This window comes from Trematomus bernacchii, unplaced genomic scaffold, assembly GCF_902827165.1.
Source record: "Trematomus bernacchii unplaced genomic scaffold, fTreBer1.1, whole genome shotgun sequence".
NCBI classification, from domain to species: Eukaryota; Metazoa; Chordata; class Actinopteri; order Perciformes; family Nototheniidae; genus Trematomus; species Trematomus bernacchii.
Window position 1 is genome coordinate 19,092,284 of NW_022987739.1, and position 14,236 is coordinate 19,106,519.

Consider the following 14,236-nt stretch of genomic DNA (forward strand, 5'->3'; position numbering starts at 1 on the left):
ATTTTCTAATGTTTTTAGTCACTTATGGGACGTCTACAATATCACTGTTGACCCCCATAGGTTTTGCAATATACTGTAAATGAGAAATCACGCTGATCTGAGAAAGCCTTAGGCCATTTTTACTATCACTCTACTTAAGAATATTGTCCATGGAACTAAACATATTCACTTAAAAACTCGAAAACTTGAAACCCCTTTAGTCCCTTCATTTTGCACATAACTGACTTTATTACACACTTAAAAGCTGTTTTTATAGGAGTTAAATTAAAGTTTAATATGTGTTAACAGCAAGCTTTGTTAAAAGAAGGCATTCAGAATAGCTGAAGAAGTTGACCGGAAAAACACACACATTAAGCCCTTATCCACATAATACACGTTTGACAAATGTCACAGTTGGAGACACACAGGTGTTTCCTATAGTTGTAAAGGATAAAATGAAGACATACTGTGGCTTACTTTGCAGCTCCAGTTTCAGGGTCGTGGGATTGTGCATTCTGACTCACTTTCACACTGTCATGGTTTACTGGGACACTTGAATCAAATGGAGCCATTGTTAGTGTTATTAGTAACACCTGGGTCAGCCTGCCAGCACTGTGGAGAGCTAACGAGGGAATGTGGAGCAGGTGTGGCTAATCAACGAGGAGAGAGCTCATTGGGGACAACTGCTGGACAGGGAGGGAATGGCAGGCTCTGATATCATTGAGCGGGTAATTACCAATAAATACTTACCTTTCTGTTTTGTTTTATACTTCATACTTATATTTCCCATTACATTTTTTGAAACAAGATATGTTATTAATTTTTCTATATTTTTAAATGTATTTTACGAGTTAGACTCCTCTTGCAATCATGATATCTGTTCAGATTTTGATGCAGCATAAATGTAGTTTAAGTATTTTAATCAGTGTAAAATTGTTTATTTATTAATTGATGGAAAAATGGAAGCTATTAAAATTCAAAATGTCTCTGATCAAAGATCTGAGGATTTCTTAATACAAATATTTTTTATAGAAAAGGAAGTGGACTGAAATCCAATTTAAAAAAAATTGTCCAGGGATAGTGGTGGTCTAATGGATAGTGAGGTGGGCTGAAGATTGGAAGGTTGTGAGTTCAAATCCCGCCAGGAACACCACCACTAGTGTGCCCTTGAGTAAGGCACTTAGTCCTTAGTTACTCCAGGGAGAATGTCCCTGTAATTGGTAATTGTAAGTCGCTTTGGATAAAAGCGTCAGCTAAATGAAATGTAATGTGTGCTTGTCCAGTGTATTAATACATTAATGCATTCATAGATACTCGGTTACATGACATGGAAACATTGTTTATTCTTTCATAATTTCTTGATTTAAATGAATGTAATGGTACAAATGACTTATTTATACACACAAATTATAAACATTTTAACCCTGAGCCACAGCTCTGCATCAGCTTTCACTTCTGCTTCCTCTGACAGATGCGTCGCCTGGAGAGCAGAATCAATCATTCGGAGAGGCGTCCGCCGAGCTTTTATCCTCACGTTCCTTTCATTGCTGTTCAGCCTGTTCCAGGAGAGCTTGGTACATTTCAGATTTTAGAAATCGAGGATAACAGTCGTTTTCCATCAGACCATATATCAGTCTCTGCGCCCTGTCGAAGCAATTTGGCCACGGCTGGGAGAGATTTTCCCTGATGCTTTCTCTCGTCACACAGTCAATGTTTATCTGTGTTCAGAAAACAGCAACTTTTATTTCACTCATGACTTCTTTCTGTTTGGAGATTATTTTTAATACAATGTTACAGTTAACTGCATCTTCAAATAAACAAATACAAAAGTTGTAGCACTGACAAACAAAGAAAGTGCATTATTAAATGTGACTGAAAATGTGGAGGCATGGCAGTGACATCATCATGGAAGCTCATCTAGAGTTACACAGGTCTGACTTGATTCATGTCGCTTTTCACGAAAAGCAGTACCTGTCTAGGCGCATCAACTTGGACAAACTCGGTGTAGATCCTTTTGGCAGCAGTCGAAATTTCTGTCTGACTGGTTGTTTTCCTGTAATCCTCACAGGCCAGCCAAAATAAAAGGTTCTCCTCGCTGTATTCTGTCCTCAAGAAGTCCTCAAACACCAGCTGGCCTGCTGCAGAGGAAGAGCACAAACACTATGAAACCAGGACAGTTGCATTATTAAACATTCAACTGAAGATGAATACAAAATAAGTTTTGAACAACCTGGGTAGTCATATTCATTATTTTATTTTCTTTAATTACAGCTGGTCCAGCAGGAAATAAGCTATACAGTAATTACAACCATTAAATACTAAGGGGAACTGGTTTCCATAGCACCATATGAGGTTTTTCCCTAAAGCTTGGGATAACATTCATGTTCATTCATAAATGCCAAAATGCATAATACCCTATCTTTACCCAAGTTCTGCACATCATAGCTATTGTATTAAACGGTGGTCATTATTTCCATTTTGTAAAAAGAAAAACATGGATAACTTGTCATTGGGCCTTATGCCAAAACATTTTTGTACTCTTCTCCTAAATCTATTTCTGCTAGTTTCTCATACAAGTGTTCCAAGTGAGGCTCAATAAACTCTCGTAACTGTGTAAACTTTTCTGTTATTGCTTGTTTAAGTCAGATGAACGGCAGCTGTTCATGAAGACTTGTTTGTGAGATTTCCTCATTTTCATAATTGTTGTTAACATAAAGCTTCCTGCTCCATTGGTGGGCAAGTTTAATTTGCAACAATTTCGCCAAGAGCAAGAGGACTGCATTGAAATCAGCAGAAAAGTACAACTGTGCGTTGGTGTGAGATGACCAGGAACATGTAAAGCATTGACAGTCAAATAAATAAAGAGGTAATTGTTTGACATGAAGTTAAATTCATTAAAATGCAACATGCTCAAGTTAGGACGTGACAGTCATGCACATATCAGATCAGAAAATGTTCTAGTGCAACAGACGCTGGTACATTGAGAGCCTGAGGCAGCTGTCAGAGAAATGTCTAACATCTACTGAACTGTACAAGTTGCTGTGCTGAAATATGCCAGCAGAAATGATAACATCTACGAGACGTCTGGCAAACCGTGAGGACGATGACCTGGTGAGCAGAATATTGCTTTCAATTGTATGCTTGTTGCATATTTTATTGTAGTTCATTTTGGTGTCAGAAGTGAGTTCCACATTTGTTGAAAATAAAGAATTATGTTACTTTGGACAAACCATGTTTTGTTTTAACATTCAAGTAGAACCACATTAATAATATCCGGGTAGAATTTACAATTATTCTTGAAAACAAAACTTTGTGTGGCAAAAAACTCTTACTTAATAGATTTGTCTGACCTCACATATAAAATGCAATGACATTTCAAAGTCTATCAGCAAATGGAACTGAGTCAGGTAATCATGTAACACCTGTATCATGATTCATCAATGATGAAGACCATAACATGTAGCTGAAAGATGAACAAAAGTTGAGTTATCAGACAAACTGATCCAAGAGCTTAAAGAACATCCATGCTCAACACTTGTATTCAACTAATATATAATGTTTGTTTTTTTACATTTTGCCTCCTCTCTGTAAGATTCCTGGCTTTGTTCTTGTTTCAAGAAAACCTTGATTACTGAAAACTGTCTTTTTCATGTTCTTCTCGCCGCAGAAATACAACCACACATGGGCGCATAGAGGAGGTCAAATTAAGTGAAAATAGATGTAAACTAAACTAAATGTATGTTTGAGGAGAAAATCTTAGCTTAAGGTTGAGCCATTGTCTCATCACAACGTTATCCTTGTTAGCTCAATGAAGTCGGTAGACAAACAGACGGTGCAGCAAACTGCCAGGTATTGTGATGGATGTCTGGAGGCGCTTTTAACTTCAAAACCGAACCCTGCATCCCTAAGTGCACTGCCTCTGCATCATATAATTGCGCACACATATTTTTCTTTTTATCATCAATTGTGTCATTTTTTACGGGAGTTTTCATTGAGATGTGATTTTAACGCAGGTGTAAAATACTTAGCATGTCTTCTGGGAGCACAAACAAACAGTTAACTGGGATCACCAGTGTTATACACACAAAACTGCTTTACATAAATCCCTCCTGGTGCTCTGACAGTAATTGACAGGAAACAAAATATGTCCAGGGGCCGCTTGTTTCCATCTATAAATCACTCCTGGCCCAGATCTGAGCTTTCAATCATAACACAGTCGACTCTTTACAATAACTCGAGATGTAAAGGTATATGAATGCCATCAATTTGCAACTGCCATGCTATTTATTTCTTTATACTGTTTACTAATTTGTCATATGTGTCGCTGCGTTTCTTCTAAAGGGAAATGGAGCAACTACGATGGAAGGAAACATTTATCTTCAGAAGGACAGTTAATCTTCACGCAGGAGACAACAGGCTGAGATATTACAGATCAGCTGAATTCATTTCAGGAAAGTAATGAGAGAGGAGAGACGGCAGAGAGAGAAATAACCCACCTGCCCCTTTAGTGATTTTCAAATAGAGGCCGGGAATATGGACAGGTGAAAGCCATCAGTGAGTGCCAGCTTTATAAATGAATAAGAGCTGGCTGGAATCACCCTATCTACCCTGCCAGCTCAGATTAGGTCTCTTATCTCTGCCAGTGTCATCCTCCTTAAATATATCTCCAATTGGATTTGATGAACTTGAAGGCAGAATATATCCTTGATCCTCTGAAAGAAGCCCCAGGGCAATTGAAGATGATACGCGGCGTTGAGCAGCGGAGTTTTGCGAGTGGGGAAAAGAGGATGGAGAATTGAGAGCGACATTTTGACATAAGAATGAAAGCAATAAATTCACAAGTGAGCTTACTTTTACACTCCAGGAGTTGGTCGAGTGACTCTCCCCATGCCACAACATCATCAACAGGAGCCCTGCAGAGCAAAAATGTCATAACATGTATATCTTGTCAAACACATGTACATATTGTGATAAAGACAGAGGTGCATCCCTGTCAGTGAGTCATTATATAATCCAAAGTGTCTTTTCAGAATAAGTGATGAGTAGTCAATGAGATGTCGTAAACTGTAACTGTTGTAGTGTATTGTAATTTCTATGAACCTATTAATTCATTTAATTAATCGAAAAAAAGTAAGGACAACCAACATTTTATCATATTTCTAATTCTATAGGAAAACAATTAAATAAAACTCACATTGTGGCTCCTTATTTGATTACCAGGTATCAGATAGTCAGTGTTGTTCACTTGTGGAGGGCTTTCTCCTGATCACAGTTCCTTGAAAATAGAAGATAGAAATAGCATTAAAGATGGGTTCGAAATTATGTATGGGAATCGTTAATCAATTCATCCTCAACATTAACAATAAGTGATTTGGTGACATGTAAGCAACTATCTGACAAACAGCAACAGATCAATAATTGATAAGTGTATATTTTGAGTTGTCTTGATTATTGAATCTTCTGTAAACATTGACAGGCACACCAAAAAAATCTTGGCCTAAATGTTTGCTGTCTATACCAGCACCCTATAAAAAGATGGCCCTTGTCCCCAGAGGCTAATCGTTGTCAGCCAATGGTGACCAAGATCCGGAAGGTAAAAATGTCAACATTATGTTTATAGTTCTGCTGCCCCTAAGTTGCCAGAAATAAACAAATGAGGCTCTAAGCAGAATACTGCCATGAAAATGTTGACCACCTTGTAGAAAATGTTGAGTCACAAATAAAAAGGAAGTATATTTTTATATAATTTACTTGACTAACTAAATAACATTTCTCAGTGCTTTATTATTAATGTTATATATAATCGAGGTATTATCAATATCATTATCGACACATGAGCAGCATTAAAGGTAGGGTAGGTAAGTTTGAGAAACCGGCTCGAGATACACTTTTTGTTATATTCCATGGAATGCTCTTAACATCCCGATAGCAATGAATATCTGAAGTGCTTTGACAAAAAATCCATAAAAAAATGTCATCTGTGGAAGCCGTAATACTGTAAAAAGTACGACCAATCATTTTAGCCGGCCCGGCTAAAATAACTGGATGGCCTACCTGCCTGTCAGCCTTCCATCTGTGCACAAACTTATCTCGTGCCCTCATTGGTCATGTGCGCGTTCGTGTGTGTTGGAGGAGGGGCTCTATAAGGAAGTGGCAGATTTTCTCCGGTTGTGTATTTTCAAATTCTAGCGATCTCGAGCCGGTTTCTCAAACTTACCTACCCCACCTTTAAATGTTGTTATTTAAGGTGGAGCACATTTTCAAGAGAAAAAACGTGGACTTTAATTAAATATATTATTTGAACAGATTTCATATAACTGTATTAGGTTAGTTGAAAGCAATAATATCAAGTTTAAATACGTTCAACTTAATATTATTGATTTCAACTAACCTAATACAGTTATGTAAAATGTATTGAGTTAATACATTTAATTAAAGTCCACGTTTTAGATGTTTCAGTGTATTTTATATGTTAAATAGCTTAATCTGCTATAGAACTGATATTTTACAAGGTAATCATATGTAATCATATGTTTGGTATCTGAAAAGTGATAAATGTAGTTGTCAAATAACTGCCAACATTTCTATTGAAATAAAGCAGGTTGTAGTATAATGTAGCATAACATCTAAATGAAAGTTAAGAACTTCATAATTAGCAAATTAGTGAATGGTTAGTAGTTACTGTTCCATAATCACACACAAGGCTTTAATTAAAAACGTGTCTTTGTTTCAATGGGCACATCACGTCTACCTTGATGGTATATTACAATTATAATGTTGTAATATCCTCTGGGAATCACTTAAACCACCGAGGGGATTGAGTTCACTAAAATCTTATTTCTCTTAGTTTAATTGTAGCTTGTCTGCAATAACTCTGATTTATTTGAGCATAGCAGCCGCTAACAGCCAAAATATCAGTATTCCCTTGTCATTAGTTTACTTGTTCGTAAATCCTAAATTAGAAGATAATTTAACGATCCCTATGGGGAAACTGGGTTATTGCAGCAGAAGCAGAGAATCAGACAAGAATAAGTCAAAGCAGTGAATGTAATACAAGGAATTACAGCAAGTGAACATGCTGTCGTGGAGCAAATAAATAAAGAACTAACATCTGCACTGACAGACTTGAAGGCTGAAGTGGATGTGCAAGAGCTGCTCTCATAATCTGATTTGTGGATGGGATAAGTTGTAAAGAATATGTCATATTCACATCAGAGCCCAGATACAACAGCTTCTATATTTAGAGAGCGATGGATAAGTAGTTTAAACCAGTCCATTTTATGCTCACCACATGGTAGGAGTTGCTAAAGAATGCACTTATTTTATGTCAAATAAATCATGGAGTAATACAAGTCGTAAAGACATGAAGACTTATCTCTACTGCCAAGCCAAAGCTAGCAGATAGCACTTAGCATCACTCAACAAGAAAGTAATGGTAATCGCTTATATTTAAGCATGGTTTCTAACCTATTTCTCTTGAGTGACAAACATAAACATTTATGAGCCAGCAGCTCTGGGATGATCTCACTTGCAAAAACGAATCACAAGCACTAGTATAAGACTGCTCCAGGACCCACAGCGCAGCAGCATGACTCATCAAACGAACAGTGCTGAGAGTCACAGAGTTCTTGCTGTGCAACCCAGTCTCACGGCATTTCGTGTTATAGTCACGACATTTAATCTATTGATTTGTGTTCAACAACACGATTTTCCCCTTTTTTTCGTGTCACACAGAACGATTTTAAAAGCAATGTATTTCTATTGGTAGTATGTTTCGTGCCTGCACCACGTCTTTTTGTCCGGTCGGCTCTTGGAAGACCGGAAGCTGTGTGGTTCATAAAAACATGTTCTTACTCAATGTCAAGCCACGATTATTGTTTTTATTTTAAACCGTATAATGTCTGACTTTTTTTGCCCTCCGCGAGGAAAAGAAATGGGGCTCAGAGCCTCAGAATACTGAAATCTGTATTTTTTTTAATCTTTTTTTCCTTCTAATTTGTTATTCTTTTCTAAATAACACACTGTTATTTACTCAACAATAACACACAATTATCCTTGTTTTTATTTATTTATTTAATTCTATAATCTCTGGCTTTTTTGCCGTTCCTGAATTTCAAAATAAAGTCACCGGAAACAGACATAGGCCTATAAGGGACATTTCGAGCATCATTGCGATACACACCCACTCAACTGATTACCCAAGATCCTCAGCTATGGTTTAAGCTCGGTGATTGGATGTTTTAGCCGCAATGCAGTGACAGTGACAGTGTGTGTTTGCAAATCAATATGGTCCATGTGGTTAATGTTATAAAACTGTTTTTTAAATGTGGCTTTTAAAAGTAGCAGAACAATGCCGCTAATGGGGGGTGTTCATGAGAGCCCTGCACCAGTTACAAATGACTAGCAAAGCATACATTGCTATGATTTCAATAGATGAATAGGTAATTGGTACAATTTAAAAAGATGAATATGCAAAACGCAAAACAAATTGCATGTCTGCAGGTGCAGGCTTCACACTGACCTTTTTCTTTTTCCAACCGAGCAACATTTTAAATATTGTTCAAAGCTAAAGAAGCCTCGTTCTTAATGTTTCTAGATCCTTGATTTTGATGGCTAATGCTACATTCCAAACAACTTGCAAGAAAGCAAAAGAACGCCATTCAATGTCAAAGTTCTTACTTGTAATATATGGGCAAATACATCCGACCCCGACTTCATGAAAAAGCAGTTGTCAGACATCATACACCAGAAAGAAAGAAAGCTAACGTTGGAAATGATAAACCATCAACTAAAAGGCAATTCAAAGTGAATTTGTCTGTACATTTACTAAAGTAATAAATGCTGCCAATATTATTTGGCAGCATTATATGGTTAAGGTAAAAAGATTATCTTCACAAAAGTTATTCGGGAAAAACGTTAAAATGACAAATAAAACTTGTGGAGGCTGAGATGCTGGGAGTTCAATTGAGTTTACACTTGTCAAAGACTGCTCGGTTTGTCACAGTCGGGCGTGGTATTTTAGATTCTGACCTCCAAGTTGTCTAGAATGCAGCCTTAGCTCAGTTGCCCTATACTGTCCTCCTTAATGGCTGAATTCCTTGAAGGTGTGACGTTAGCCTTGATTAGACCCTTTATTTTGCCTCAAAGTTGTTAATCCAGCAAAGTTGTATGAACATGCCACAGAGCTTTGTCAGCTTTAACAGTGTAGCTGTGAGCTGAGAGATGTGTTATCAAAAAGTCCCTCAGAAGTAAGGGACAAGGCATCAGAGAAAAGGCTATATCCCGATGTAGCAATGTTTTTTTTTGGATTGCATCACATAGAGCAGAGAGCACATCCAGCTAAAATAATTCTCCCTCATCTTTGGACCTTTTTCATGTTTTCTAAGGGAGGAAAGGAAGGAAAGAAGAGAGCTGGGGGCATGTGAGAAGCACGGAGCAACACAGAAACACAGCAACTTTAAATAAAACCACACAGATCACAAGAGCCCCATCGGAAACACTTGCTCACAAACTCGCAGACAAGAGAGAACCATCCACAAAACACATCCAAGTTTTATTTTAGCAACATTTCGCCTGGGCAAGATCAGAGAAAGTCTGTCATTACCGAAGAAAAAGGCAGTCTGGAGGGGAAGTAAAACATTCAACATGTTCAACAGTCTCTAAATACTCAGTGCCAGACAAACAGTGTGTCGAAATTCTCAAAGTTCAAAGCCAAATTGAAGCTCATACTTACAGCATGTGTTTTCTCTGGCCAAAAGAACAGTATGTTTCATTGATCGCGCGAAACAAAACACGATTCAACTTCTCAGGCTTCTTTTCCCATGCTTGACTAACCCTACGGGTACAAGCCCATGCATGTTGAGAAGTAGCTCAGGCAGGCCTTTACAGAAATGTCAACTTTATCTCATTACTTTTTCACCTCAAACGCCCTCCACCGTTAAACAAGTTTTACCGCTTCCTTCAATTGCTTTACGTGGTTGGAAGTCTTTCTTTTTTTGAACCAACGACCAAACAAACCTTGTTAAAATAAAAAAACAAAACAAGACTTTAAGCAAATCATTTGTTTCCAATGCAAAAACAGTAGGAGAAAGGAAGGCAAGGCTGTGTCTTACCCTGCCCTGATAATACTGCTAATACAGCCTGTAGATTTGTAAGGATAGCATCCGGATTTGGACTCCTAAAGATAATCATGTACTACTTGGATGTGTGAGAAGTGTGCACATCTGACAAAGAGATGTCTAAAACAGTGTTAAATGTAGTATAGGAAACATTTATTTCAATGGAAGTTCCACAGGTTATCAATCCATGAATAGGCTAACTATTAAAACTACAGAGCTAGTTGCTAGCTAAAAAACAAGAACCAAATGATCCTAAAAGAGCTTCAATAAAATAAATAACTATAATAACAAGAGCATTTGGAAGTAGACCTTTTCCACTGCTGTAACTTCACTTTATTATTCAGGAATATAACAATGGTGTCAGTGTATTTCTACTTGTAAGTTAGACCTCTAAATCTATCACACATGCAGTTCTTGACAGGTATCGCAGGATTCTTCAGCATTTCATGGTTGCACAACTCACCTCTGGTTGTGGCACTATATTTCCTTAACATGTTATTGGAAACATTTCATTATGTAGGAATCCAGACATGGGGACTGGAATGAGGAGACTCTTTGACCCAGATCACACAAAACCCCCATGACAATCATACTCTCCGGAGACAATTGGTGGCAGGAAGAAGCAGATGCTCAACTATCAGGCAGAGGTGGGATGCAATATCTTCATCTAACATAGAGGGAAGGGGAGAGGGCTGGGGCTATGAACATGACTGATGGGAGCACAAATGGTAGAGCTGTGATTGGGAGGGTGGGGGAGGGAGAAGAGGGACAACGCTGACAGCTGAGCGGGCCTACCTGTCCGCCTATCTCTCGTCTTCCGTCTTGATTTGCAAGTCCTCGACGGGACACTTTCCCAGGCCGGCCTGGAAAACAAGAACAGGTGTCATAAAACTCCGCTGTGACTGGGATTTGCATCTGTAATGACCCCACTGGAAATGCAGAGTATGATGTTCGCAACAAAAACCTGTCAAACACGCTCTCAGAGGGGTATTCATCACTGACTCAGCTGCGTCCTGTCTGTTTTCCTATCACTTAGCGATGATGGAAAACAGTTTTTTTGTCTTCTAACCACAACAGCGTGTTGTTCATCTTCGCATTTTCCTGAATGTCCTCAACTTTGTGTTAATTTCTGCTGTCAGAGTCAGATGTACATGTTAAATGACTTTGAATCGAGACACGCTGGATTTGCATCGTTGGAAAATATTTCACAACGGCTGGCTGTGAGAGGTTTTAGAAATTCAAACACATCCAGACTGAGTGACTCACACATTTGTGTTTCGCTGATACCATCACATATGTTTCATATTCATGAGCAGACATCTGCACAATTCCTTAAGTGTATGTAGATCACCTGTAACAGCTACATTATTCTCTTACTAGGCATACACAGACAGGCTGTTATCTCCAATGTATGACCTCTCTTGGCGAAAAAGACTTCAGACCCAGCCTGGGTCAATGTGACCACATTTGTATTATATTATTTATTATATTTGTATAATGTTCATCAATGGGCTCCATCAGATGTGTAAAAATTGTTTTGACTGCATAATGTTCAATGACAGCATTTGTCCATTATTGCATGCTTAAAATGTTGTTAAATACTAATAAACGATATTCTATTTATCTGCAAGTAACCATAGCAACAGTATTTCTGCTGTAACCATGGGTTACATGGAATAGAAACATGTTTGCACTATCATTCCAGCATGACGGCAGATAATACAAAAGTGCAATATGCAACTGTTGGGTTGCATATTGGACTTTAAACTATATTTATATATATATATATATATATATTTATATTGGACCGTATGAATTTTAGATGGTGTAGTTGATAACCAAGTATACACTAAGTTTACACAGCACCAAGAGCTAGTTGGTGAACATATAGGGATAATTTTAGCAGTCAAAAAGCACAATTCCCCCCCCCTCAAAACAGACCAAGCAAGAGATCGAATGTTGCATTTACATTTGTCAGGTTGCCAGAAACAAGACGGTAAATGAATGCCAATGTCTGTCTTTGTGTAAATTGGCAATTGTTTGTAACTATGCTAATCATGCTTATTAATTAATATGGTAATAGCTTAATGCTGTATTTAGAAGCACTAACAGCGTATTCCATGTTCCCCAAGTAACCAAATATTCAATTAATTCAACATTAAAGGCCAAACATTTCAGCTAATTATTTATTAACAGTCACTTAAGAGCAACTAATGAAATACATTGCTCAATGCAAACTAAAGCACTCAACCTTGGTTTAAATGAAAGGATGAGAGCAACTACTTGAAATGTATTCACAGCATTTTCAGGTACATTAACATGTCATACAGTAATTGTAAATTTCACATTTCAGATAGAGCCTTTGAAAGACTCTACTGTAAATGCGTTGTTGTTGTGTTTTGTTTGGACGCCTTCCATTTTCAAAGCATTCAAGTTAGAGTTGTTAATGTGTGTTTGTGTGTGTGTGTGTGTGTGTGTGTGTGTGTGTGTGTGTGTGTGAGAGAGAGTTGCTGAAGGACACTTTTCCCCCTGTTTATAGGACACACACTGTAAAATGGGTATATCATAAAGCATTTTCTTGATGGGGGAGAGCATCTGTTTAGAAAGTATGCATCAAGGTCTCTCCTCAATTACCCACCTTTGCTTAGGAGACCTTGATAATTAGATTGTTCATGCAAAAGTTAATTTACATACCATTATTTGAAGATGCCACATATTTGCTTGGTGAAGGCCATGGAGGGCAATGCACAGCATAATGACAACCTTGGTAGAACAAGCTATATACAGCTTCATGTAAAAGCAGTTTGACTTCATTATCCATGCAGGTAGGAAGTCCTGTTGACGACATCTGACTATACTTTTCATTTCAGTTTGAAATGGATTGCTGTGTGTTTACTTTGACTATGACGTTTTTAAGAACATCACCGGCAATACTGTAAAATTTGATTTTTCATCACAATCCGAAATCTTATATCTAATATGTCTACTGTACAACCAACGGCCTACGAAAAAATAAATAATAAATAGAATGATACTTGTTTATTTTGTGCCAATAGTTTTTGCTCACATACTTTTGGCCATTTTATTTAAGATGTATATCTTTGGCAAAGTTCTCTTATAGAAGAGGTCAAGGAGAAACTAAATGCAATGTCGGGGGAAATTAATGCAAAAAGTTAATAAAAATGATCAATCTAATTGTAATTAACTTCTCTTAGAACATATTTGGTCTGGGATTTCAATTTTTAATCAATGTAATCTCCCTCTGTCTCTCTCTGGCTCTCTGTCTGATTACAGTAGGAGACTGACTCAGACACTTGATTAGCCGTCCTCACCCTGTTTGGCTGTGTCGACCTTATTCCCTAATTACATTACGTTTGACAGAAGGCTCACAGGGCATGCCCTGCTCGCTGCTAGATTGCAAATGCACCACCATGGCAAAAACACAACATTTGATTTGATTAAAACAATTATAAAGATAATACCAACAACAGGGTATAACGTTTAAATGTAATTATGTTCTTTTAGGGGGGAAATGTAACATTAGGGTGGTCCTTAAAATTGAAAGTCGGAAAGTCTAGGGTTTTCTTGACTGATAGAATGAATTCTGGGGGTTGGAGCTTAGACATTCCGACTTTCAATTTTAAGGACCATACTGAGGCTAAACTTCAAGGTTGATGAGGGAGTTGGAATTTGAATACAATTCTCCAGGAGAATTTTCTTGACTGTCAAATTCCGGTGGTTGGAGCTTAAAATAAATTAATTCGAAAATGTACATTGCACTAAGGACCGCACCCTATTGTCACATGCTCTGAAAGTGCATATTTCTGTAAATAATGAGCTGTATTGCTATTTTGTTAATGTAATAAAAAAAACGTATGTGAATCATTGAAAAGGGTGAAAACTATAGTGGCTATTATGAGGACCAGGTGTAATTTTGTATTTAAATAAAGCTCTATACTTACCTTTTCAAAAATGGTTTCATGTATGGCGTTTTGTAGACTGTACAATGCAGCTCCACTGTGGGGAGCTGTGTCTCTTTGTCTGCTCTCTGTCTTTCCGTTTGGCTTCCTTCCTTTCTTTCCGTCTGTCTGTCTTTCCTTTTGTCCCACTATCTCTGGCACATGGCATAATACGCAGTG

The 14,236-nt window shown here is 37.7% G+C and overlaps 1 protein-coding gene across 2 annotated transcripts; it reads right to left on the reverse strand.

Moving 5' to 3' along the window:
- Positions 1-1,297: 1,297 nt before the first annotated feature.
- On the reverse strand, positions 1,298-10,959 carry LOC117495105 (regulator of G-protein signaling 8-like). Of its 2 annotated transcripts, none has more exons than XM_034146177.1 (5): positions 10,893-10,959; positions 5,174-5,254; positions 4,831-4,892; positions 1,951-2,117; positions 1,298-1,697 (listed from the first exon to the last, which is right to left on the reverse strand). In XM_034146177.1, coding segments are annotated over exons 2-5 (408 nt in total). In that variant the 5' UTR covers positions 5,176-5,254; positions 10,893-10,959; the 3' UTR covers positions 1,298-1,520. The 2 variants fall into 2 exon arrangements, with proteins under 2 accessions (XP_034002068.1, XP_034002067.1); XM_034146176.1 differs by lacking the exon at positions 10,893-10,959 and adding an exon at positions 9,713-9,822.
- Positions 10,960-14,236: the final 3,277 nt, after the last annotated feature.

Coding starts and splice junctions, on each gene's coding strand:
- LOC117495105 (XM_034146177.1), bottom strand. Junction 2,118..4,830: donor CCAACTCCTGGAGTGTAAAA/GTAAGCTCACTT, acceptor CTTCCTCTGCAG/CAGGCCAGCTGGTGTTTGAG. Junction 1,698..1,950: donor AAGTTGATGCGCCTAGACAG/GTACTGCTTTTC, acceptor TTCTGAACACAG/ATAAACATTGACTGTGTGAC.